The sequence below is a fragment of the Vipera berus genome, assembly GCF_964194415.1.
Source record: "Vipera berus genome assembly, chromosome: 1".
Classification (NCBI taxonomy): Eukaryota; Metazoa; Chordata; class Lepidosauria; order Squamata; family Viperidae; genus Vipera; species Vipera berus.
In genome coordinates, this window is record NC_138202.1 from 300,953,336 (window position 1) to 300,972,649 (window position 19,314).

At 37.6% G+C, this 19,314-nt stretch overlaps 1 protein-coding gene across 1 annotated transcript in view; it reads right to left on the reverse strand.

Moving 5' to 3' along the window:
• The window catches only part of LRFN2 (leucine rich repeat and fibronectin type III domain containing 2), a gene marked incomplete at both ends in the record, with an annotated part of 70,082 nt that extends 55,792 nt beyond the window's left edge, over positions 1-14,290 (reverse strand). The window contains one exon of the mRNA XM_081314958.1: positions 12,918-14,290. Coding sequence (XP_081171084.1) covers positions 12,918-14,290 — 1,373 coding nt within the window. The remainder of the gene's footprint in view (positions 1-12,917) is intronic.
• Positions 14,291-19,314: the final 5,024 nt, after the last annotated feature.

Below are 19,314 nucleotides of genomic sequence, written 5' to 3' on the forward strand. Positions count from 1 at the left end.
AGGGTGCTTGAGTACTGATTCTCAATTACAACATCGTAATGACCCCTTGTCATATGATTACCATTTGCAAAATTCTTGCTGGCTTCCTACAAGCAAAGTCATTGGGGAAGTTGGCAAGAGGTTACAAATTATGACTACTTAACATAGTGCTTAATAACAGTGCAGGCTAGACTTAACAATGGCAATCAGAAGAGCTGGGACTGATATCACTAAGGGGCACAGTCATCTGATCTTGTGTTTTATGATTGTGTCCCTTAGTGACAAAAATTCTGGACCCAATTACCATTGCTAACCAAGAACAACCTGTATGTAGTTGTTAGCTTAAATCTGAAATCACACCATAATTGTATTATGTCCTTGAAAATAAGCCAGACATTACAGCTGTTATATTATGCAAAATGCAGCAGCCTACATAGTGACAGGAATGATATCACCTCTGTACTATGGGAGTTGTACTGGCTCCCGTTTTGTTTCCCAGGTGCTAGGAATGACTTACAAAAGTTCTATATTATTTAAGAAATGCTTATTTCAAGGAAAATCTGCCTGCCAAAGCCATATCAGTAGGAAGTACTTGGTAAATTTTCTCTTTCCCATAAGGAATAGTTGGAGATTACTCAGAGATGGGGTTATAGAAATAATGTGGATTATTTGTTAATTTTAGAGTTAATAATTTGATGTATTCTTTCATCTATACCTATACCAAAGAAAATCTAAAATAATTATTTTTGTTTGCTTTTTTGTTCCTTTTTTCTTTTTGCACGTTTATCTTGTTTTTATATTGACTTTTCTTTCTTTTTAATTCTTTTTCTTTCTGCCTGTCTATTTTTACCCCCTTTTTTAAACAAAAAACCCAAATCTCTTCTCTTTCTCTCCCTCTCCCCCCTCCCCCTCTCTCAATTCTATATGTGTAAAAAAGAGAGAGATGTCTTCTCTCTTGTAGTTCCCCTCCTGTGAAACCAATTAGCCTTAGAAATAAGTACTGCATCCAGGAAAAATAAAACCTGTTGAAAACTTTACTATTTAACTTTGTGGACCTCACCACAAGAAGCATTTTATAGACAAGAAATAATAGGCAAAAAACCACAAATGCATAACCTATCATGAGCTAACAAAAATTTTGTCAATGGGAATAAAATCAAGAAAAGAACTGGTAGTAGAGGAATATAGTTGTCAATCGTTCTCTTATTTACAATTATTGGGAAGATTTAAAGTAGACAAAGGAGTTTTGGTTTTGAACATTGTAAGATTGTGTTTGAACCAGAATTGGGTACCAGTGAAAAACATGTAATTGTTAAAATGTATGAAGTTTTATTGAAATTTGAAACAGAAGAATAAGTGAAAGAATATATAATAAAGCAGGCAAAAAATCAGTTACAATATACAGGTGGAAAAATGGGAAAATACATGGAATGACAAAATTCAAATGTCTGCATGAAAAGGAAAAACTACAATATAGTGTCAAACAAGGAGGGAGAAAACTGAAAAATTCAAATTTATAACCCTGTGAAATGCTTATTCTGTTCCTAGCGAGCTGATGCAGAGTAGTGGGGAGATACAAATATTACCAAATGCCAAAAAGCCTCTAATGACCTCCTTTCTAAGGACTACAAACCTGTGAAAACATTTATGTCCCTGGAACATTCAGATTGGACTAAGCAGAGCTTTTTTTCTCATAGAACGCTCAGAACGGAGTTCCGGCACCTTTTTTGGATGGAACCTTGTAGGGTAGGCAAGGCGGGTTGTATGACATGTGTGAGTTCCGGCACCTTTTTCTTTTACAAGAAAAGCACTGGGACTAAGCATAGTAAAATTTTCTAAGTATAGGATATGAGCGAACAAGAATTACTGTATACATATGGAGTGATATATAAGCCTAAAAGCTATTGCTGAGAAGAAAAGACCAATCACTGTCTCTAGGAATTTGCAACCTAAATTTCAATTAAGGAGAGACTACAGAAGCCATAAGAAGGGGAGGCAGATGAAAAGACAGAGAATGAACATGAGTAAAGCACCTTAGGATGCACGACATATTATTGTGCAATACAATTTTCTTGTGTTATTTTCTGTTCTTCTCATTCAATGTGAAGGAAGTAATTTTGCTTTTGGAATCTTCGTGAATAGAAAGTCTACCTCCAGCAAAAAAAAAAAAAAATGAAATTTCAATGCACCATTAAATAAGAGATTTTCAAGCAGCCTAAGAATTAAAATAGGGTGAAAAAACCAGGAAGGTTTCAAGGAAGACATCCTTGAAGAAACTCTAAGGCAGAGTTCCAAGCATTCTTTGTTGTTTTTTTCAGTTTGAAGATGAAAAGGGTGACTATATTTGGGCACAATATATTAACAAATCCCTATATCCATTTATTCAACCAGGCTTTCTTCTTTTTCTCCTTGTTAGGAATAATGCAACAGGATGGTGTTCAGAACTATGACAGGAGCATGCTCTCTCTCCTTGTCATTTTATGATATCTGTTTGATGCTTGAAAATTCAATTAAAATTCAGCAGACAATGCCAAGGACTAAAGGCCATAAGACAGTTAGAATGGAATCCTGACACTTTAGTTGGTGAGGGATCCAGAAGTCTCCTTTGTTGGCATTTAATATTGATGGCTTGTATGAAAATGTTAAAACATCTGATTTCACCCATGAGTCACTTGAAGTTTAGCAAACATCCTGTTTCAAGCAAAGCATCTTCTTAGTGTTGAAAGCATGAGTGTGAGCCTTGCCATTTAGATGCCACCCAGCTAAGGGAGGAAATGTGACAGATGTTGGGGGTAAGCACCGTGACGTGATTCACCCTGAATGTTCCTTGAGAGCAAATGCTTAGCCTTTGATAAGCTAGATAAACCATTGGAGGCAGTAATAAAACAGAGCAACATTAACATGCTTAAATAGTTACCGCAAATACATCTTGAAAACTTCCTGTGATATATTCACTTCCACAAGTGTAACTCCTGTGACTTTATTGCTGATTAACACCAATGTTACATGAAACTCAGTCAGCCTTTTGTAAGTGCATTACCTAAGGTCGGGTTTGGAGCCATGCTTGTAAAGCTAAAATCATCAAACTTGCTTTAAAAAAAAGGCAACTTGTCTCCCAAAAACTCAGTGTTCTACACACATTTTAAAGATAAAGCCCCAGGTCTACCTCACCCACTCAGGTGCCTTCCATATCTCCTTCCATATCTCCTGCAGAGCCTTGGTGGAGCAGTGGGCTAATGCCTCCTTAAGTAACACCAGCTGCCTGCAATTAGTGCAGGTTCGCATCCCACCAGGTTCAAGGTTGACTCAGCCTTCCATCCTTCCGAGGTAGGTAAAATGAGGACCCAGATTGTTGGGGGCAATTAAGTTGACTTTGTAATAATGCCGCTGGGGTGTGTGTGAAAGCCCTAATAAGCAGGCATATACATAGAATGAAGGCTACTGCTAAGCTTGTAAGCCGCCCTGAGTCTTCGGAGAAGGGCGGGATATAAATGGAATTAAAATAAAATAAATAAAACTTCCAGAAACCCCAATGCCTATGCAAGCCAGAAAATCTAGCAGTTGTATTCCTGCCATATCCAGCAAGTACCAAACTGGGAAAAGCTAACCTACGTGATATCATATGAGAAAACAATTACAACAGCCAATTTCTTCCTTATCGTCAGCATTTCTGGATTCAGTCATTCATACACTTGTTTGATCCATTTCTAAGACTTCCCCACTCACCAATGACACCAATGGCAGTTTACAAAGGATTAAAAGCAAATCAGTAAAGCCAACAGTATAAATGAACTAGGCAAACAAGGGAGGAAAATAATATGATATACAAGTATGTCAGCTCCATAGTTATATAGCAATACTATAACAATTAATAGATTTCTGGCCGTGTTCTGGCCCAGTGCCTAGAGAAAAGTCAAGTCTTTAATGCCCTTCTAACAGAGTGCAGGATTGGGATTATGTGAAATTTGGGGGAAGGGAGTCTTTATTTTAAATATGTAACATAGCGCAACCACATTGCTAACACGTTATAGTAACACTTTTTTAAAATACCATGTGCTCATGATGTTGCCATTCTCATCCTCAGCCCCTAACTATGGTAGTTTAAGGTCCTATTTGAGTATTCCAGCTTTAAAGTAATGTTTCCCCTCTTTGTTCAATGAAATTTTGGCACTCTAGCATGCTTCATCAAACAAATGGTTGATGATAGAATCAGAAGCTGGAATTGGCCCAGCTTCTGCTAGTCTCTCTTGCCTGCTTTGGGCAGGGTACCTTCTTGTCATGGGAAACATTCTCCTTTGTCGTTTTGGTTTGGACTATAGGATAGTGAAATTTTAGATGTCTCTTCATTTGTAATGACTAAGTGGTGCTTTCCAAAATTGTTGTCAGGTTTTTATATTTATACCTTATATACGGTACATGGATTTAGTGCTCCTTTAAGAGAATATTAAACCGAGAGAAGGGGGTGGTTAAAAAAACAGACAAAGTAATCTTGTGGTATATAGTTGATTTAAACAAGGTTACACATTATGGCACATATAAAGCAGCTTTTTCCTGCTTTTACTAACAAACAGTTGTATCTGGCCATACATTTAGTGTTGTTGGAGCTGTTGGTGGTGGGGGTCTCATTTTGCCTATTCCGTATGAAGATTGGGGTGGGGCTATTGAATATAAATGGCATATAAATGCTTCTTTTTCTGAGATTCAACTTTTGTGGTTACAAAGAGGAGGGTCCTTGTACCCTTCAAAGAACCAACTCTTTAAAAAAATAACTATTTTATCTCTCTGGACATTGACACTCACAGGAGGCAAAGGAAGCAAGTGATATTGTGCGTTGCAACATAATATCTAAAATATTTTTATAAATTATGTTGCAATGCACATTTTACTACAAATTACGGAAGACCCCCAGAAAACCTTTGTTTGCATGGGTTATAGTTGTCAATTTTTTTTATCAAATTAAAATTTAAAACAAATGAATCCCTAGATTTATTTACTGAATTACAGGAAAATAACAATATTAAACCCATTAGAAAGAAAACCTTTATTTTTTAACAAAAAATATTAGTTAGAAAAGTGACATTGCTTAACATTTTTGCAAATATCTTCAGGGTTCCTAATAGGATCTTGGTAGAGGAAGTAGGTCCTAGGATCACATTTTAAGAGCCTTGGTGGAGCAGTGGGCTAATGCCTCCTTAAGTAACACCAGCTGCCTGCAATTAGTGCAGGTTCACGTCCCACCAGGCTCAAGGTTAACTCAGCCTTCCATCCTTCCCAGGTAGGTAAAATGAGGACCCAGATTGTTGGGGGCAATAAGCTGACTTTGTAATAATGCCGCTTGGAGGGGGACGAAAGCCCTAATAAGCAGGCATATGCATAGAATGAAGGCTATTGCTAAGCACATTGATTTGTGCTTTAGATTGTAAGCCGCCCTGAGTCTTCGGAGAAGGGTGGGATATAAATGGGATTTTAAAAAAAGAAAAGAAATATTGGTTTAACACAATGGAAAGGCTCAGTTCCTTCACTGACCTCGACAGGGATGTTGAATGGAATAGGATAGCCTGATACAGTTACTTTCTTTCCAGTAAGAAATTAAATTAGGAGAAATCCTTAATGGGGATGAGACTAATAGAGCTCTTCAGGAGTAAGGGAAACTAATTCACCTAGGACAGTGGCCCCCAACCTTTTTGGCACCGGAACTGGTTCTGTGGAGAATGTTTTTTCCACAGATGGGGGGCAGGGGGTTTGGCATGCTGCCTGCATACTGTGGATGGGGCTTTGCTTGTTTGCATGGACCGGTTGTTGGAATGCCATCGACTGGTGCGGGTCCACGGATCAGGGGTTGGTAACCCCTGACCTAGGAGGTGGAACCCAAAAGTCAAACCTGGAAAAAAGGAATGGTAAACATGTACACACTGCTTCTAAGAAGCAAGGCATTTCATCGTATTTAAGTGTCAGATGTTAAGACTTCCAGCTTACAAGACATTTCTCTAGTTCATCAGCGAGAGTCAGGTTTTCATTAATAGTGTTGGAAGTGAAGAAGGGTCATATTAAAGCTACAAGAAAGTAGCTTTAATTGTTGTAAAATTGATGATATTACATATTGTTTGTCAGCTGTTTGTGTCTGTGACATACCTTCATTTGATAAATACCTAGTCAATTATGGTGACATTCTTAAAAGAGAAATTCCTTGTTTTGTAAGGACATATACTGAAACATGAAATATGAGAAGCGTGAACCAAATAAATTTTCAAGGCAGAAATGAAGCTCATGCAATTGGACATTTTAAAATCCAGTGAACCCTGGGAAGGGATAGGCCACCATATCATCTGATTTGCCCTGTGATCTAATATTGGAGGCATGTGACCCTATAAATGAACAAAGCAGTGCTGATATTCAAAATGGACTACACAAAAAACGGGCATAACAGTTAATAGCCCACTATCAAATATGAATGTGAAGGTACAGGAAAAAAAACAACAACAATCCTCTGAATTGTTTCAAGATGCAGAAGAAACTGATAAGGATCTAACAGTTGTCTTAAAAAAGAGCATATATTCCTATAGTGAAGAAGGAAGAGGCAAGAGAAAGCACTTCTCTACTAAACCAATTCATCACATAAGTCATGGTTGGCCAAGATCTTACAAAGAAGAAAAGAGTTGCACATGGAGAGAAAAATGTTAGAACAGGTAAGCTTCAGAAAGTCAAGGAACACAAGATGAGATAACTAATGTAAGATGGATAATGAAGAGAATAAAAAGAAAGAAAGAAATCACCTTTGCTTTATGGAATTAGAGCAGGTTGTATTGTATGGATTGTTATTATTTTAGAACATTTTCAAGGAATAAGAAGCTATGAATAGTTCAGAAAAGGAAATAGAATGAGACAAGGTTCATATAGTCTATATTTATCCTTAACTTGTAGGATGAAATCAGAAATGAGAGAATCACTGGATTCAAAATAGAAGACTGAAAATCTAACAACGCAGAAAACCTCATTCTGATATCAAAGGCTCATTATGAAAAGAAAAGTGAAAAATGTGAGATAACATTAAATATTAAAAAGAGAATACTAAATAGACATAAAGGTGACAAAAAGAAGATGGTAGGTGATTTTGGCAAGTTACCCCCAGTGGGAGATTACCCAATAAATTTAATTAAAGAAGGATCAAGGTACGCAAACGTCAGATTTGATTCCCTGCACATATGGGGCAGCAGAGGAAAGGGAAATTGATTGAATCAGATAGATAGAAGAATTCTAATCCAGAAACAAGCAGGGGAGATTGAGAACTGCACTTTATGTCCTAATCTGTGAATTTGCAGCATTTTGCAAAGGGAGTTGTTGATTCATGAAAGAGTGCTAAGGAGTGTATGGGAGCAAGGGAGAAGGGTGCTGTTAGATTTTCAACAAGCCTGTCTTCAGGATAAAGAAGAAGAAGAAAAAATCACTGAGTTCAACAGCTTGGTTTTATTGAGAGTCATTTCTGTACCTATATTATACTCTTGACCATTTGATGGCTGTTTATTTATTGCAAAGTGATTTTTCACTATCAACAAGTGCCGGTTTATTTTATTGTATGTCCCAGAAGGGGGGGGAACCACTAGTGCCTCCCCTCCATCTGTTGGAGATGTGACACAAAATTGGACAGATCTCTCTTAGGATCTTGGGAAAGCTAATTTCTTCAACCCAGGACAAAATTTGTTTTAACACATGCAATTTTCATTAGGAATGTATGCTTAAATTGTTCAAGTGAGTGAGCTTATATATTTCTTTGCAAAATTAAAGTTTACAACTTTATACGGGATTTATTTATTTATTTATTTATTTATTTATTTATTTATTTATTTATTTATTTATTTATTTATTTATTTATTTATTTATTTATTTATTTATTTATGGGACTTATATCCCGCCCTATCTCCCGAAGGACTCAGGGCGGCTAACAACAATAAAATTAAAGGTCTCTGTACAATAAATTAAAATTAAAAATTAAAATAAATTAAAGATTAGAGTTAAAAATTGTAAACATAATTAAAATCCCTGTCAGTCCAGGTCAGCCAGGTACAAAAGGAGTGTTTTGAGGCCACGGCGAAAGGACTGGAGATCTTGGGCTATCCGAAGCTCAGGGGGGAGCTGGTTCCAATTTGCAGTATTTGATATCCAATAGTTTCTTATAATGACTTTTGCAGCATTGAGACTACAGTCCTATAGCCTGGCTTTATGGTTCAATATTATCATGTAAATATGCCCATTCATAACTATTTAAGGTAAAATTTTCCCTGTCCACTCATGTCCGACTCTTCTCAGTTTCTTGGCAGAGGGAGTCAGCATTGTCCAAATATATATTTTTGTGGTCATGTAGCCAGCATGGCTATATCACAAAGGTGCACAGAATGCTGTTACCTTCTCACTAAAGATGGTGGTACCTATTAATGTACTTACATTTGCATGCTTTCAATCTGCTAGGTGGGCAGGAGCTAGGCCAGGAACAGGAGCTCACCCCATTGCACAGTGCTTGGGTCTTGAACCTGGATTGTCAGTTTTCCAACTGACAATCTCAGCGTCTTTAACTGCTGAGCCATTGTACCCCCCATAACTATTTACATATATATAATACATATCAACTACATTACATACATTAAAGCATGAATATTATTGTTCCATCTATCCTGGTGGTGGAGTGATTAAAGTGCAGAATTGCAGGCAAACGCTGCCCACAGCCTGAAGTTTGATCTTGATGGGACTCCAGGTTTACTCAGCCTTTCACCCTTCTGAGGTCAGTAAAATGAGGACCAGATTGTTGGGGGGAATATGCAAACAATGTTTCTACATTATAAACCACCCAGAAAGTGCTGTAAAGTCTTATGGAGCCTAGATGCTATTGCTACTGCTATCCTACAAAAACTTTTAAATTGGTCAGTTCACACACCATATGAATTCCACTAATTCTGACTTAACACCAGTGTTGCTTTGAAACAGTTTTTATCTTGAAATGATTAAAGATCAGACAAAATGTAAGAAGATAAGGAACTTGAGAAGATAAAGGAACTTTAGTATTCATTCAACCAAGCTAAAATTGAAATATGCAGCATAAAATTAACTTTTACATTCAATAAATGCAGGAAATACTTGTATGAATTTCTCAACCTACAGCTCTCCATGTGTTGAATTATAATCTCCATCAACCCTCACCCACACAACTTTACTAAAGCAAAGTTCATTGACATTCTGCACCTTCACACAAGTTTATCCCCAAACATCAGCAAAACCAGTGGCGTAGCGTGGGTTGTCAGCACCCGGGGCAATTTGCGCCCCCTAACCCGGTGACATCATGGCACCGCCGAAAAGACGCGCCCCGCAGCGGCGTAGACTTTCCAAGAAGAGTTGCGCGCATGCGGGATGCTTCCGGGTCCCTCTCGAGGGCGGCTGGGTGGGGCTCCGACCTGCAAGAGCCGCTGCATTCAAGCTCGCACGTGAGCCCCGCTAAATAAAGCCACGCATGTGCACGAAGCTAGGCCAGCCGGCCGGCGGCTCTGTCTTCGCTCGGCCAAGCCTGCCGGGGCGCCTGCGGGGCGCTTGCGGTTGGCCTGAGCCTGGGCGGAGAGTTGGGCGCTTCTATTTATTTTATTCAGTTTATGTGGCCGCCCATCTCACCTGCCGGACTCTTTTCGCTTTGCAAGAAAGAGCAGCTCGAGAGCGGAGCCAAGCCGACTCTGTGCAGCCCTTGGGGCTCCCTGAGCAGCTCAGTGCGAGCGCGCCCCCCCCAGATGTTGCGCCCGGTGCAGCCCGCCCCCCCTGCACCCCCCACGCTACGCCACTGAGCAAAACATAAACTTTGTATTTGGATGATCCACTTTAACTCACATTTAACTCACATTTATATCTAGTAAAGTGGGGAAAAGATTCTCAAATGAAATATTGCTAGTTTACAGCATATCAGTACTAATAGGCTTAGGGTTAATGTTAGTAGAAATGATTTGAGTATGAGGCTGAATTGTAATGATAAAAGTTATGTTTAAGTAATCAAGTCAACTCAAAATTGTTTATATATGCCAAATAATGGTACATCTAGATATATTTTAAAAATATGTCCCAGAATTATGTACAATAAATATATATTTTGTGTACAAAATATACAGTAAATCTAAAGAAATATCTGATATACATGTTCATTATGTGAATATTATTATTGCAAAGAGTGAAATAACTTGTATTCTTTTCATCATCCTTAATAAGAAATATACTAAAATAAAATGGATCTAAATGTGCCATAAACTGGAACATTGAGAAGTACTTCTTAGAAGTACATTCTAGAGCAGAAGCATCATTACTTTATTACATCTGTTCCAATCCTGTTTGGTTTTTGTTTTTGTTTTTTGTTTTTGTTTTTTTGTTTGCAAAGCAGATTGTGTAGTGATGGATCAAAATTGTCAATGAAGTTAATCTTCAGCAACATTAAAAATGCATCTGTGTAGCTCAAACTGACCCTGCCTGATCCAGGGAAATATTCTTGCCAGCAATTTCAAAGTTATGATCTTATGTATGAGTCTCTAATCAAGAACTACATTCTAGGGCAGGAGTGCCCAACTATGTCCCCTTTATGACCTATTGTACCATGCTGACTCAGGAATTCTGGGAGTTGAAGTCCAAAGGTGATAAAGGGACCATAGTTGTCCACCCCTGTTCTAGGGGATATTTGTGTTAGGAAATGTCTCAGTAATTCTTTATGTTATTTTTCTTTATGTTACTGCCTCTGGCTTCACTCTTCTTCACCAGTTTTTATCTGCTCTGTTATTATTCCTAACTCTCTTAGACACTAAGCAAGTTGAGAATGCAGTAATCATGTGCCTTCCAGTAGAATGGACACTATGAAGAAATGTGAAAGAGATAAGGGTCTTTATGTGGCCTATCAACATGTGGCATCTAGACAGCTGGCATTAAGTCATCTGATTTATATATTCTTTACTGTAATGAGCTATATTATATTCATAGTTAAATGACAATAATATCTGAATTTTCATCTTCATATATAAATTTGCATTAAAATGATTTATGAAAATCCTCATATTTTTTTTCCTTTTTTTGTGGTACACATGGGCAACATATTCACTATTATGGAAATAATACTTTTAAATACAACAATATACATATATATGTATAACTTATGTACACTGTAACAATATGTCAGCCCTCCCAGGTAAACCAGATGGGAAACACGAACTAGTTATTTATTGTAAGGCTACATTAACAAAATCTGAAGGAACAAACTTCCCATCACTTCTATTAATTGCTTGATCACTTAGGGCTTCCTAAATTTCATCCTTTCATTGCCTTTTTTGTCTGATTCTTTTCTGGACAGCATCTCTTTCCTCAAGGTGCTTGACACATTCCATTGCAAACTACAAGTGGCTTTGGTCTCATGGCAGAACTGAACATCCTGGTTCATGTGGGGGATTTTTAAAAACTTGTAATGACTCCATTCACTTCAGTTCTAGCACAAGAAAGATGCTTGAATTCTTTGAGGAAACTGATTTGAGTTTAGTCATCTGTGAGCAAAAAATCTTTCCATAAAGATCAGTAGGGTGTCTAAGGTTCTGGACATTCACTGAGATGCTAAGTAAAAGCATTGTAATTCCAGAGTAAATACATACATTCTATCAATCAGTATCATCATTATTTCTAGAACCACAAATATTTGCAATATGATTGATTTCAGCTTCCATAAACTGGGGAAAAGGTTTTTATTGCCTAAGTGTACTAATTTGCAGATAGTCACTGAAAATCTCTTTGACTCAGCCCAGGAATGTCCTTGAGAAAATAATAATATTCTATTATCTTGAAAGGCATTCAAGATCACTGTTCTATGCAATATGTATGAAATAATAATAATAATAATAATAATAATAATAATAATAATAATAATAATAATAATAATAATAACAGCAACAACAAACATCCACATCTGCCTATCCCAGGTCCCTGGTAAGGATTCGATAGGTAGACAAAAATGCCAAATCCAGTCTGAACATCTGGCTGACTGTGCGAATAACAATCATCATCATCATCATCATCAATAAAATTTACTGACAGCAGAATGGTGGTTCTTATATTTTATTTCCTGGTTTATATTGTAAAGAATTTAGAGAGGGGGAAAAGTTCAGAATTAATTATGCATAGTTTGTTCTACGTATATGCCAAGAAGAAAGCAAGCTGTGCCACTTCTCCTGGCATAAGATTTTATTTGATTGATATAGATTCAGTTTTGTTTTCTGCAGGAATTTCCCTCTATTTTATCCAGGTAATAGCAATTTTGTTAGGTAGGTTATTCTGAGAGACAGTAGCTGTTCCCAAAGCCATCAACATAAAGACAGATTTTAACCTAGCTCTTCTGAATCGTACGTCTGTGACTTAGTTTTCAATCCCCACAAAATATTTTCCCCCTTTGATTAAAAACACATGCTATTGTTTTATATATAATAGCATGGTATTATTATCCTGCAAGTCACCAGCTTCCTTACATGATCTCACAGTTGCCAATTCAACTATTTATATTCAAGACATCATGCCTATTGTACAAGGTTAAAAGGTGAAATGAATCTAAAGCAAAATACAAGGCAGTTTCTGCTTCTCATAGCTGGAAAAGAAAGTTTTGATTGGAAAAAAAAGTATATTCAGATATAAGACGACAAATGTCTTATTTGATCTTATAAGCGAACCTATACTTCAATATTGTCATCAAGAGCAAGATTTTTTAAAATGCTACTTCAGACACAGCAGATACCAAGTGTACTTGTCAATATGCATATGATATTTTTGCTATTTCATAATATATGCCACTACTCAGATAGACATGAGACAGGGAGACTTATGCTGTAAATCCACATTATAATTTCTCTGCTAAAGAAATTACACAATTTGTCTCCTAAAGGATTCACACTTACCGATAAATTAGAACTTCATCATCAGAGCAGTTGTATTGTAGCTGGTACATTTTAACTCTTGGAGCTGACTTGCTTACTGTCCATTTGACTAAAGCTGAAGTAGTTGTCACCTCAGAAACCGAGACTGCCCTATCTGGTGGCCCCTTGTTTTCTCCTCGATTAGACTTGCTGGAACTTGTGATGTCAGAAAATCTTGATTTAGGAGGGGCTGTCCGGCCTGTACCATTGCTGAGATGTGGAAGCTGGACAATGGATAACTCAACTGTTGCAGTAGACTCTCCAGCAGCATTTGCTGCTATGCATGTGAATATTCCAAAATCCTTAGAGGTTGTGATAAGGATTTCCAAAGTGCCATTGTCATAAACTACTGTTCTTGAAGAATTGCCCATAAGTCGATCATCTGGTGCAACCCAGTGAATGACGGGAGATGGATCTCCAATAGCTTTGCACTTTAAGGTGGCAGTTTGTCCTTCTAAAACTAACAATTTGTGAGTATGTTGAGTAATCAGAGGGGGCTCACAAACAAATTCCTCCTCCCGGACATACCAAAAATATCTTCCCTTTAAACCTGGAGGAGAAGCACAAGTTTCCATATCATCATCCCTGTCCAGCCGCCGTAGCCACAGTAGTTCACAGTTACAATGCAAAGGGTTTCCTCCAAAGCTCAGAGATAAAGGTGGGGAAAATGGAGTTGTAGTTAATGGAGATATTTGAGACCTGGCAAAAATGGGATCAGGAGGAAGCTTCTGAAGTCTATTGGAAGTTAGATCCAACCTGGCTAGTTTCTGAAGATCAGCAAAGGTCCCCTCTGTGATATAATCTATCAAATTATGATCCAAACTAATCTGGTGCAAGTTTATCATCTTCATGATGGATTCCCAAGGGATGCTTCTGAGGTTATTATAAGAAAGATCCAGATCTTCTAAGGTAAATAGAAAGTCTTCAAAAGCTTCATCTGAAATATAATTTAGTTGGTTGTTGTTTAGAATCAAGTGCTGAAGGTTAATCAAGCCCCTCAAAATATCCTCCCCAATGTCAGGCAACCTATTACTGTCTAAATGCAAAGATCGCAGGCTTTCTAAATCAATGAAAGAATAGGGCTGAATGTAACTGATGGTATTCCTAGACAATGTGAGGTCAACAAGGCCAGTCATGTTGGCAAAGTCCTGTCTGCTGATGTTAATAATAAAGTTGCCCCCAAGTCGGAGTTCAACAGTCCTCCTGTCTATGTCTGGTGGTACAAAAAGAAGTCCCTTGGAAGGGCAGAGAGTTCCCAGTGACTCAGACAGATTTTGACAAACACAGTATTTTGGACAGGCGTTGACCGCAACAACCACTCCAAACACCAGGATGCTGCAGAACAGTTTTTCCATGGTAAATCAACGATGGGGCCTGCAAGAATGAGAAACAGTTTAGAGAATTGCTTACACACACACACACACACACACACACACACACACACACACTAAAGTGGCACATTTTAAAACCTAGTGGCATCTGAAGTGTTGTTTTACAAGCATGATATGACAAATGCATTTAAGCAATACCTCTAAGCATACTGAGAATCATGCTTTGTAGCTCTTTTTCTGGATACTGTTGGTACTTTTAGAAAACATTAAATCTGTTGCTTTTTAGTGTACATTGACACAAATGGCATCTCTTTTATTCTGAGAGCTATTTCTTATTTAGCTAATCATAAAATACTATTTCAGCTGTAAAGTGTAAACTTTTTTTTGAGGAAAAAACTTACATTATTTTAATTCCTTGCAAACATCTCTGGGTTAGGAAAAAGCCCAGAAGTCATTTGATGGTTCACTTGCAGTTTGTTCCAAACGCCAAGCAGGCCCCAAGCAAATTTAAGACCAAGACAGAAACCACAATAAAAATACCAACAACATACACACAAAACATGAACTCCCCCTCCCCAAATGTATTGGTGTCAGGAAATGTTTATTTAAATGCCTTACAATTGAAAGGAGGGAAGGTATTCTGTGATTGTAAGATGCCCTTAAACTCTGAAGTTAAAAAATCAGGCTGAGTAGGAGATTGGTGCAAAGAAGACAGGGCTGCTTCAAACATGTTGAGGTGGTCAGGATGTTCTTTTTCATATTTAGGTGGGAGAGGAAATTTGTAACCTTTTTTAAGGGACAATTGTAGCACTTAAGTTATAGTTTTGGGGTGTTCCGAATCTTCATATGATGGAAACCGTGTCATCAGATATCATCACTTGTGGTAAGAATGAGCTTTAAGAGCCAATATGAAAGGATTAGGAGAGGAGGATTAGAGGTGATTTGGTGGACCCTGACTTTCATTTTCAAACAACTTTCTTCAAACATATGCTGGCTAGTGATTATAAAACCCCAAAGGGTATCAGATTAGGAAAGTTACTTTAGCATGTAGATTTGATTCTTTCAGTCACTAAGTGCTGTCCATTACACACATCTTTGCTTCAATAGCTGAATGGCTCCTATGCATTTAGTCTTATGTATTTATTTATTAACAATATCAGCAATATCAATAGCACTTAAACTTATCTACCCCTTCATAGTGCTTTACAGCCCACTGAAAATAGTATACAAAGTCAGCATATTGCCACCAACAATCTGGCTCCTCATTTTGCTAACCTCAGAAGGATAAAAGGCTAAGTTAACCTTAAGCCAGTTATGATCAAACTCCTGGATGTGGGCAGAGTTAGCCTGCAGTACTGCATTGTAACCACTGCAGCATCACGGTTCTTGATTGACCATCTTTTCCTAGTTCCAAAGGAGGTATACTGTACAGCTAAAAAACATTAGCTGTACAGATATATTCTGCATAGGTAGACAGTTCAGACTATTAAAAAATAATAATAACACTATGTAACAATAGCCATGAAATTAAATAATGAATGTATAGATAAGAAAAAAGGACTTCTTTTCCTCTCTTGACATGCTAATACTGTGCAGAAGTCAGTTAAAACAAGAAAAGGTCATATAACAAGAAGGGTAGCATAACCTTCTTTATGTTGGAGATAATTAGTTTTATGATGAAGGATTCAGCACTAGTATAAATCTAGAAATAGACTATCTCAGAACAAGGTAGAGTTTTTCAGAAATGTTGATTATTTTCTTTTGAAAAATCACCTCTTAGCAAAATATAGAAATAGTAAGCTTTTGCTTTTGCTGTATTTGAATCTGAATTAAGAATTTGCTTAGACCAGTCTTTGAGATTTGCTGCACTTGGAGGATTCCCACTAATGCACATTTCCAGAATAAGACAGTTCACAGCCACAAATCAATGCAATGCAACACAACATCCCTTCTTATATACTGTATCATGATGCAACCTATGAAGAGCCAATCTCCTAGATATGTTTATACTATAAGTATTTTTTAGCTCACAATTGTTTAGATTTTGGAGGAGGAGGAGGAGGAGGCAGCTATACTTGGAATACTGTATCCAGTTTTGGTCACCACAATGTAAAGAAGATGTTGAGACTCTAGAAAGAGTACAGAGAATAGCAACAAAGATGATCAGGGGACTAGAGGCTAAAACAAGTGGTGGGATTCAAATATGTGAACAACTGGTTCTCTGTGTAGATGCCACTTCCAGAAGTCCTTTCTGGGCCTGGGCAACAAAAAATTAGCTACTACCTCTGCTGAAGTTGTGCTAACCGGCTGAATCCCACCACTGGCTAAAACATGTAAGGAACTGTTGCTGGAATTGGGTATGTCTAGTTTAATGAAGAGAAGGACGAGGGGGGACATGATAGCAGTGTTCCAATGTCTCAGGGGCTGCAAAAAAGAAGAGTGAGTCAAGCTATTCTCCAAAGCACCTGAAGCCAGGACAAGAAGCAATGGATGGAAACTAACCAAAGAGAGAAGCAACCTAGAACTAAGGAGAAATTTTCTGACAGCTAGAACAATTAATCAGTGGAACAACCTGCCTCCAGAAGCTGTGAATGCTCCAACACTGGAAGTTTTTAAGAAGAGACTGGACAGACATTTGTCTGAAATGGTATAGGGTTTCCTGCCTGAGCAGGGGGTTAGACTAGATGATCTCCAAGGTCCTTTCCAACTTCTATTATTATTATTATTATTATTATTATTATTATTATTATTATTATTATTATTATTATTATTATTATTATTATTATTATTATTATTCACACAGTCAGCCAGATGTTCAGACTGAATTTGGCATTTTTATCTTCCTATTGAGTCCTTACCAAGGACCTGGGATAGGCAGATGTGGATGTTTGATGGTATTATAGATATCATCGCAGGATGGAAGCAGTTCCTAGTAAGGCTGTCTTTTGCAATTGACTAATGGTGAATTTGTCAATGCCAATGGTGTTCAAGTGGTGCTCCAGTTGTTTTGGGATTGCACCCAAAGCACCTATTACTATTGGTACTACCCTTGCTTGCCTTTGCCACAGTCTTTCTATTCTATTTGTAGGTCTTTGTATTTTGTTATCTTCTCCAGTTCTTTCTTGTCTATTCTGCTTTTCTCCAGGCACTGCCATGTCCACTATCCAGACTTTTTTGTCTTTCTTATCGACAATTGTTAAGTCCAGGGTGTTATGTTGCAGGTGCTTGTCTGTTTGAATTCTGAAGTCCCAGAGCAGTTTAATTTTATCATTTTCCATGACTTTCTCTATTTTATGATCCCATTGTTGCTACTTTGTCGTGCCACTGCTTATAGTCAGTCTGTGCAGTCTTCTTGCAGCAGCTTACCAGGTGGTCCACCATTTCTTCAGCTTCTTTGCATAGGCAGCACTTACTGTCTGTCGCTGTCTTCTCAATTTTGACTTTGTGTGCATTTGTCCTTAAAGTTTGGTCTTGTGCAGCTGGAATTAGTCGCTTGGTCTCTGTCTTCAATTTTCCTGCTCTTAGCCATTGCCAGGTCTTATTATTATCTGCTTTCTCAGCTATTTTTTAATGTACTGGCCATGTAGTGCTTTGTCTTCCCATGCCTCTATTTTGTTCTTCATTTGGTCTTTCCTGTAGGCCAGTTTGGTCTCTCCAGTAATCAGTAAGCCTTCCTGATATACTAATTTCAGTGCATCTTCATCTTTCTCCTTCAGATATTCTTCCAAAGCCATTTTTTCTTCTTCAACCATCTGATGTACTTGCAGCATTCCACACCTACCTATTTGCCTTGGTAGATAGAATATGTCAATGTCACTGCATGGATGAAGGGCATGATTCATTGTCATTATTTTTCTGGTCTTCCTATCCATTGCTTTTAGTTCTGCTCGAGTCCAGTCCACTATTCCAGCTGTGTATCTAATGACTGGAATTGCCCAAGTGTTGATTGTCTTCATGGTATTTCCTCCATTTAGTTTGGACTTTAAGATCTTCTTCACTCTCTTGATGTAATCTTTTTCTTCACTTCAGTGTGCTTGATGTTATCAGCTTGAAGGATACCCAAGTATTTGTAATAAACTTCCTCATCCAGACTCTTAATGTTATTTTTGTGGAGCCTCTTGATTCCTTCAGTTTTCAGTATTTTTCCTTGTTTGATAGTAAGTGTGGCACATTTGTCAAGCCAAACTCCATTGCAATATCTTGGCTATATATACGGACAGTGTTGAGCAGCGATTATATTTCAGATGATGTTTTTCCATACAGCTTCAGATCATCCATGTAAAGGAGGTGGAATTGTATGGCAGATGTTTTTGATGTTTGATAGCCATGTCCTGAGTTATTCAGTATTGTTGACAGAGGAAACAGTGCAATAACAAATAGTAGTGGTGATAATGAATCTCCTTGAAATATTCCTCTCTTGATATTAACCTCTCTCAGTCTTTCACATTGACCTGAAACTTTATCTTCCATTGTGCCATCAATCTTTGCACAAATTTTCTGATGTTTCTACTGACTCCTGTTATTTCTAAGCACTTGATTATCCAGTCATGTGGCAGAGTTAAATTCCTTTTTGTAGTCGATCCATGCCACATTCAGGTTGGTCTTCCTTTTCTTGCAGTTTTCCAAGATTACTTTGTCTATTAGGAGTTGATCTTTTGTTCCTCTGTTATTGGGGCGGTTTACTTTCTGCTCAGGTGGAAAGAGATTGTTTTCAACTAGATGCTGTTGTACTGCATCAGCTACCACACCAGTTAGCAATTTGAAAGTTGTTGGTAAGCAGGTAATTGGCCTGTAGTTGCCTGATGTTGCTCCTTTTGCTGGATTTTTCATTATTAGGTAGGTTTTCCCAGTTGTTAGCCACTTTTCAATTTCTCCTCCTTGTAGTATATTGTTGAACTGCTTGGCAATGAGTGGATACATAACAGTTAGATGTTTCAACCAAAACCCATTCAGTTCATCTTCACCTGGTGCTAACCAATTTTTTTATCTTCCTTGCTCTTTTTTTCTACCATTTTTGTTGTTATTAATAGTTCTTTCATTTCAACTTC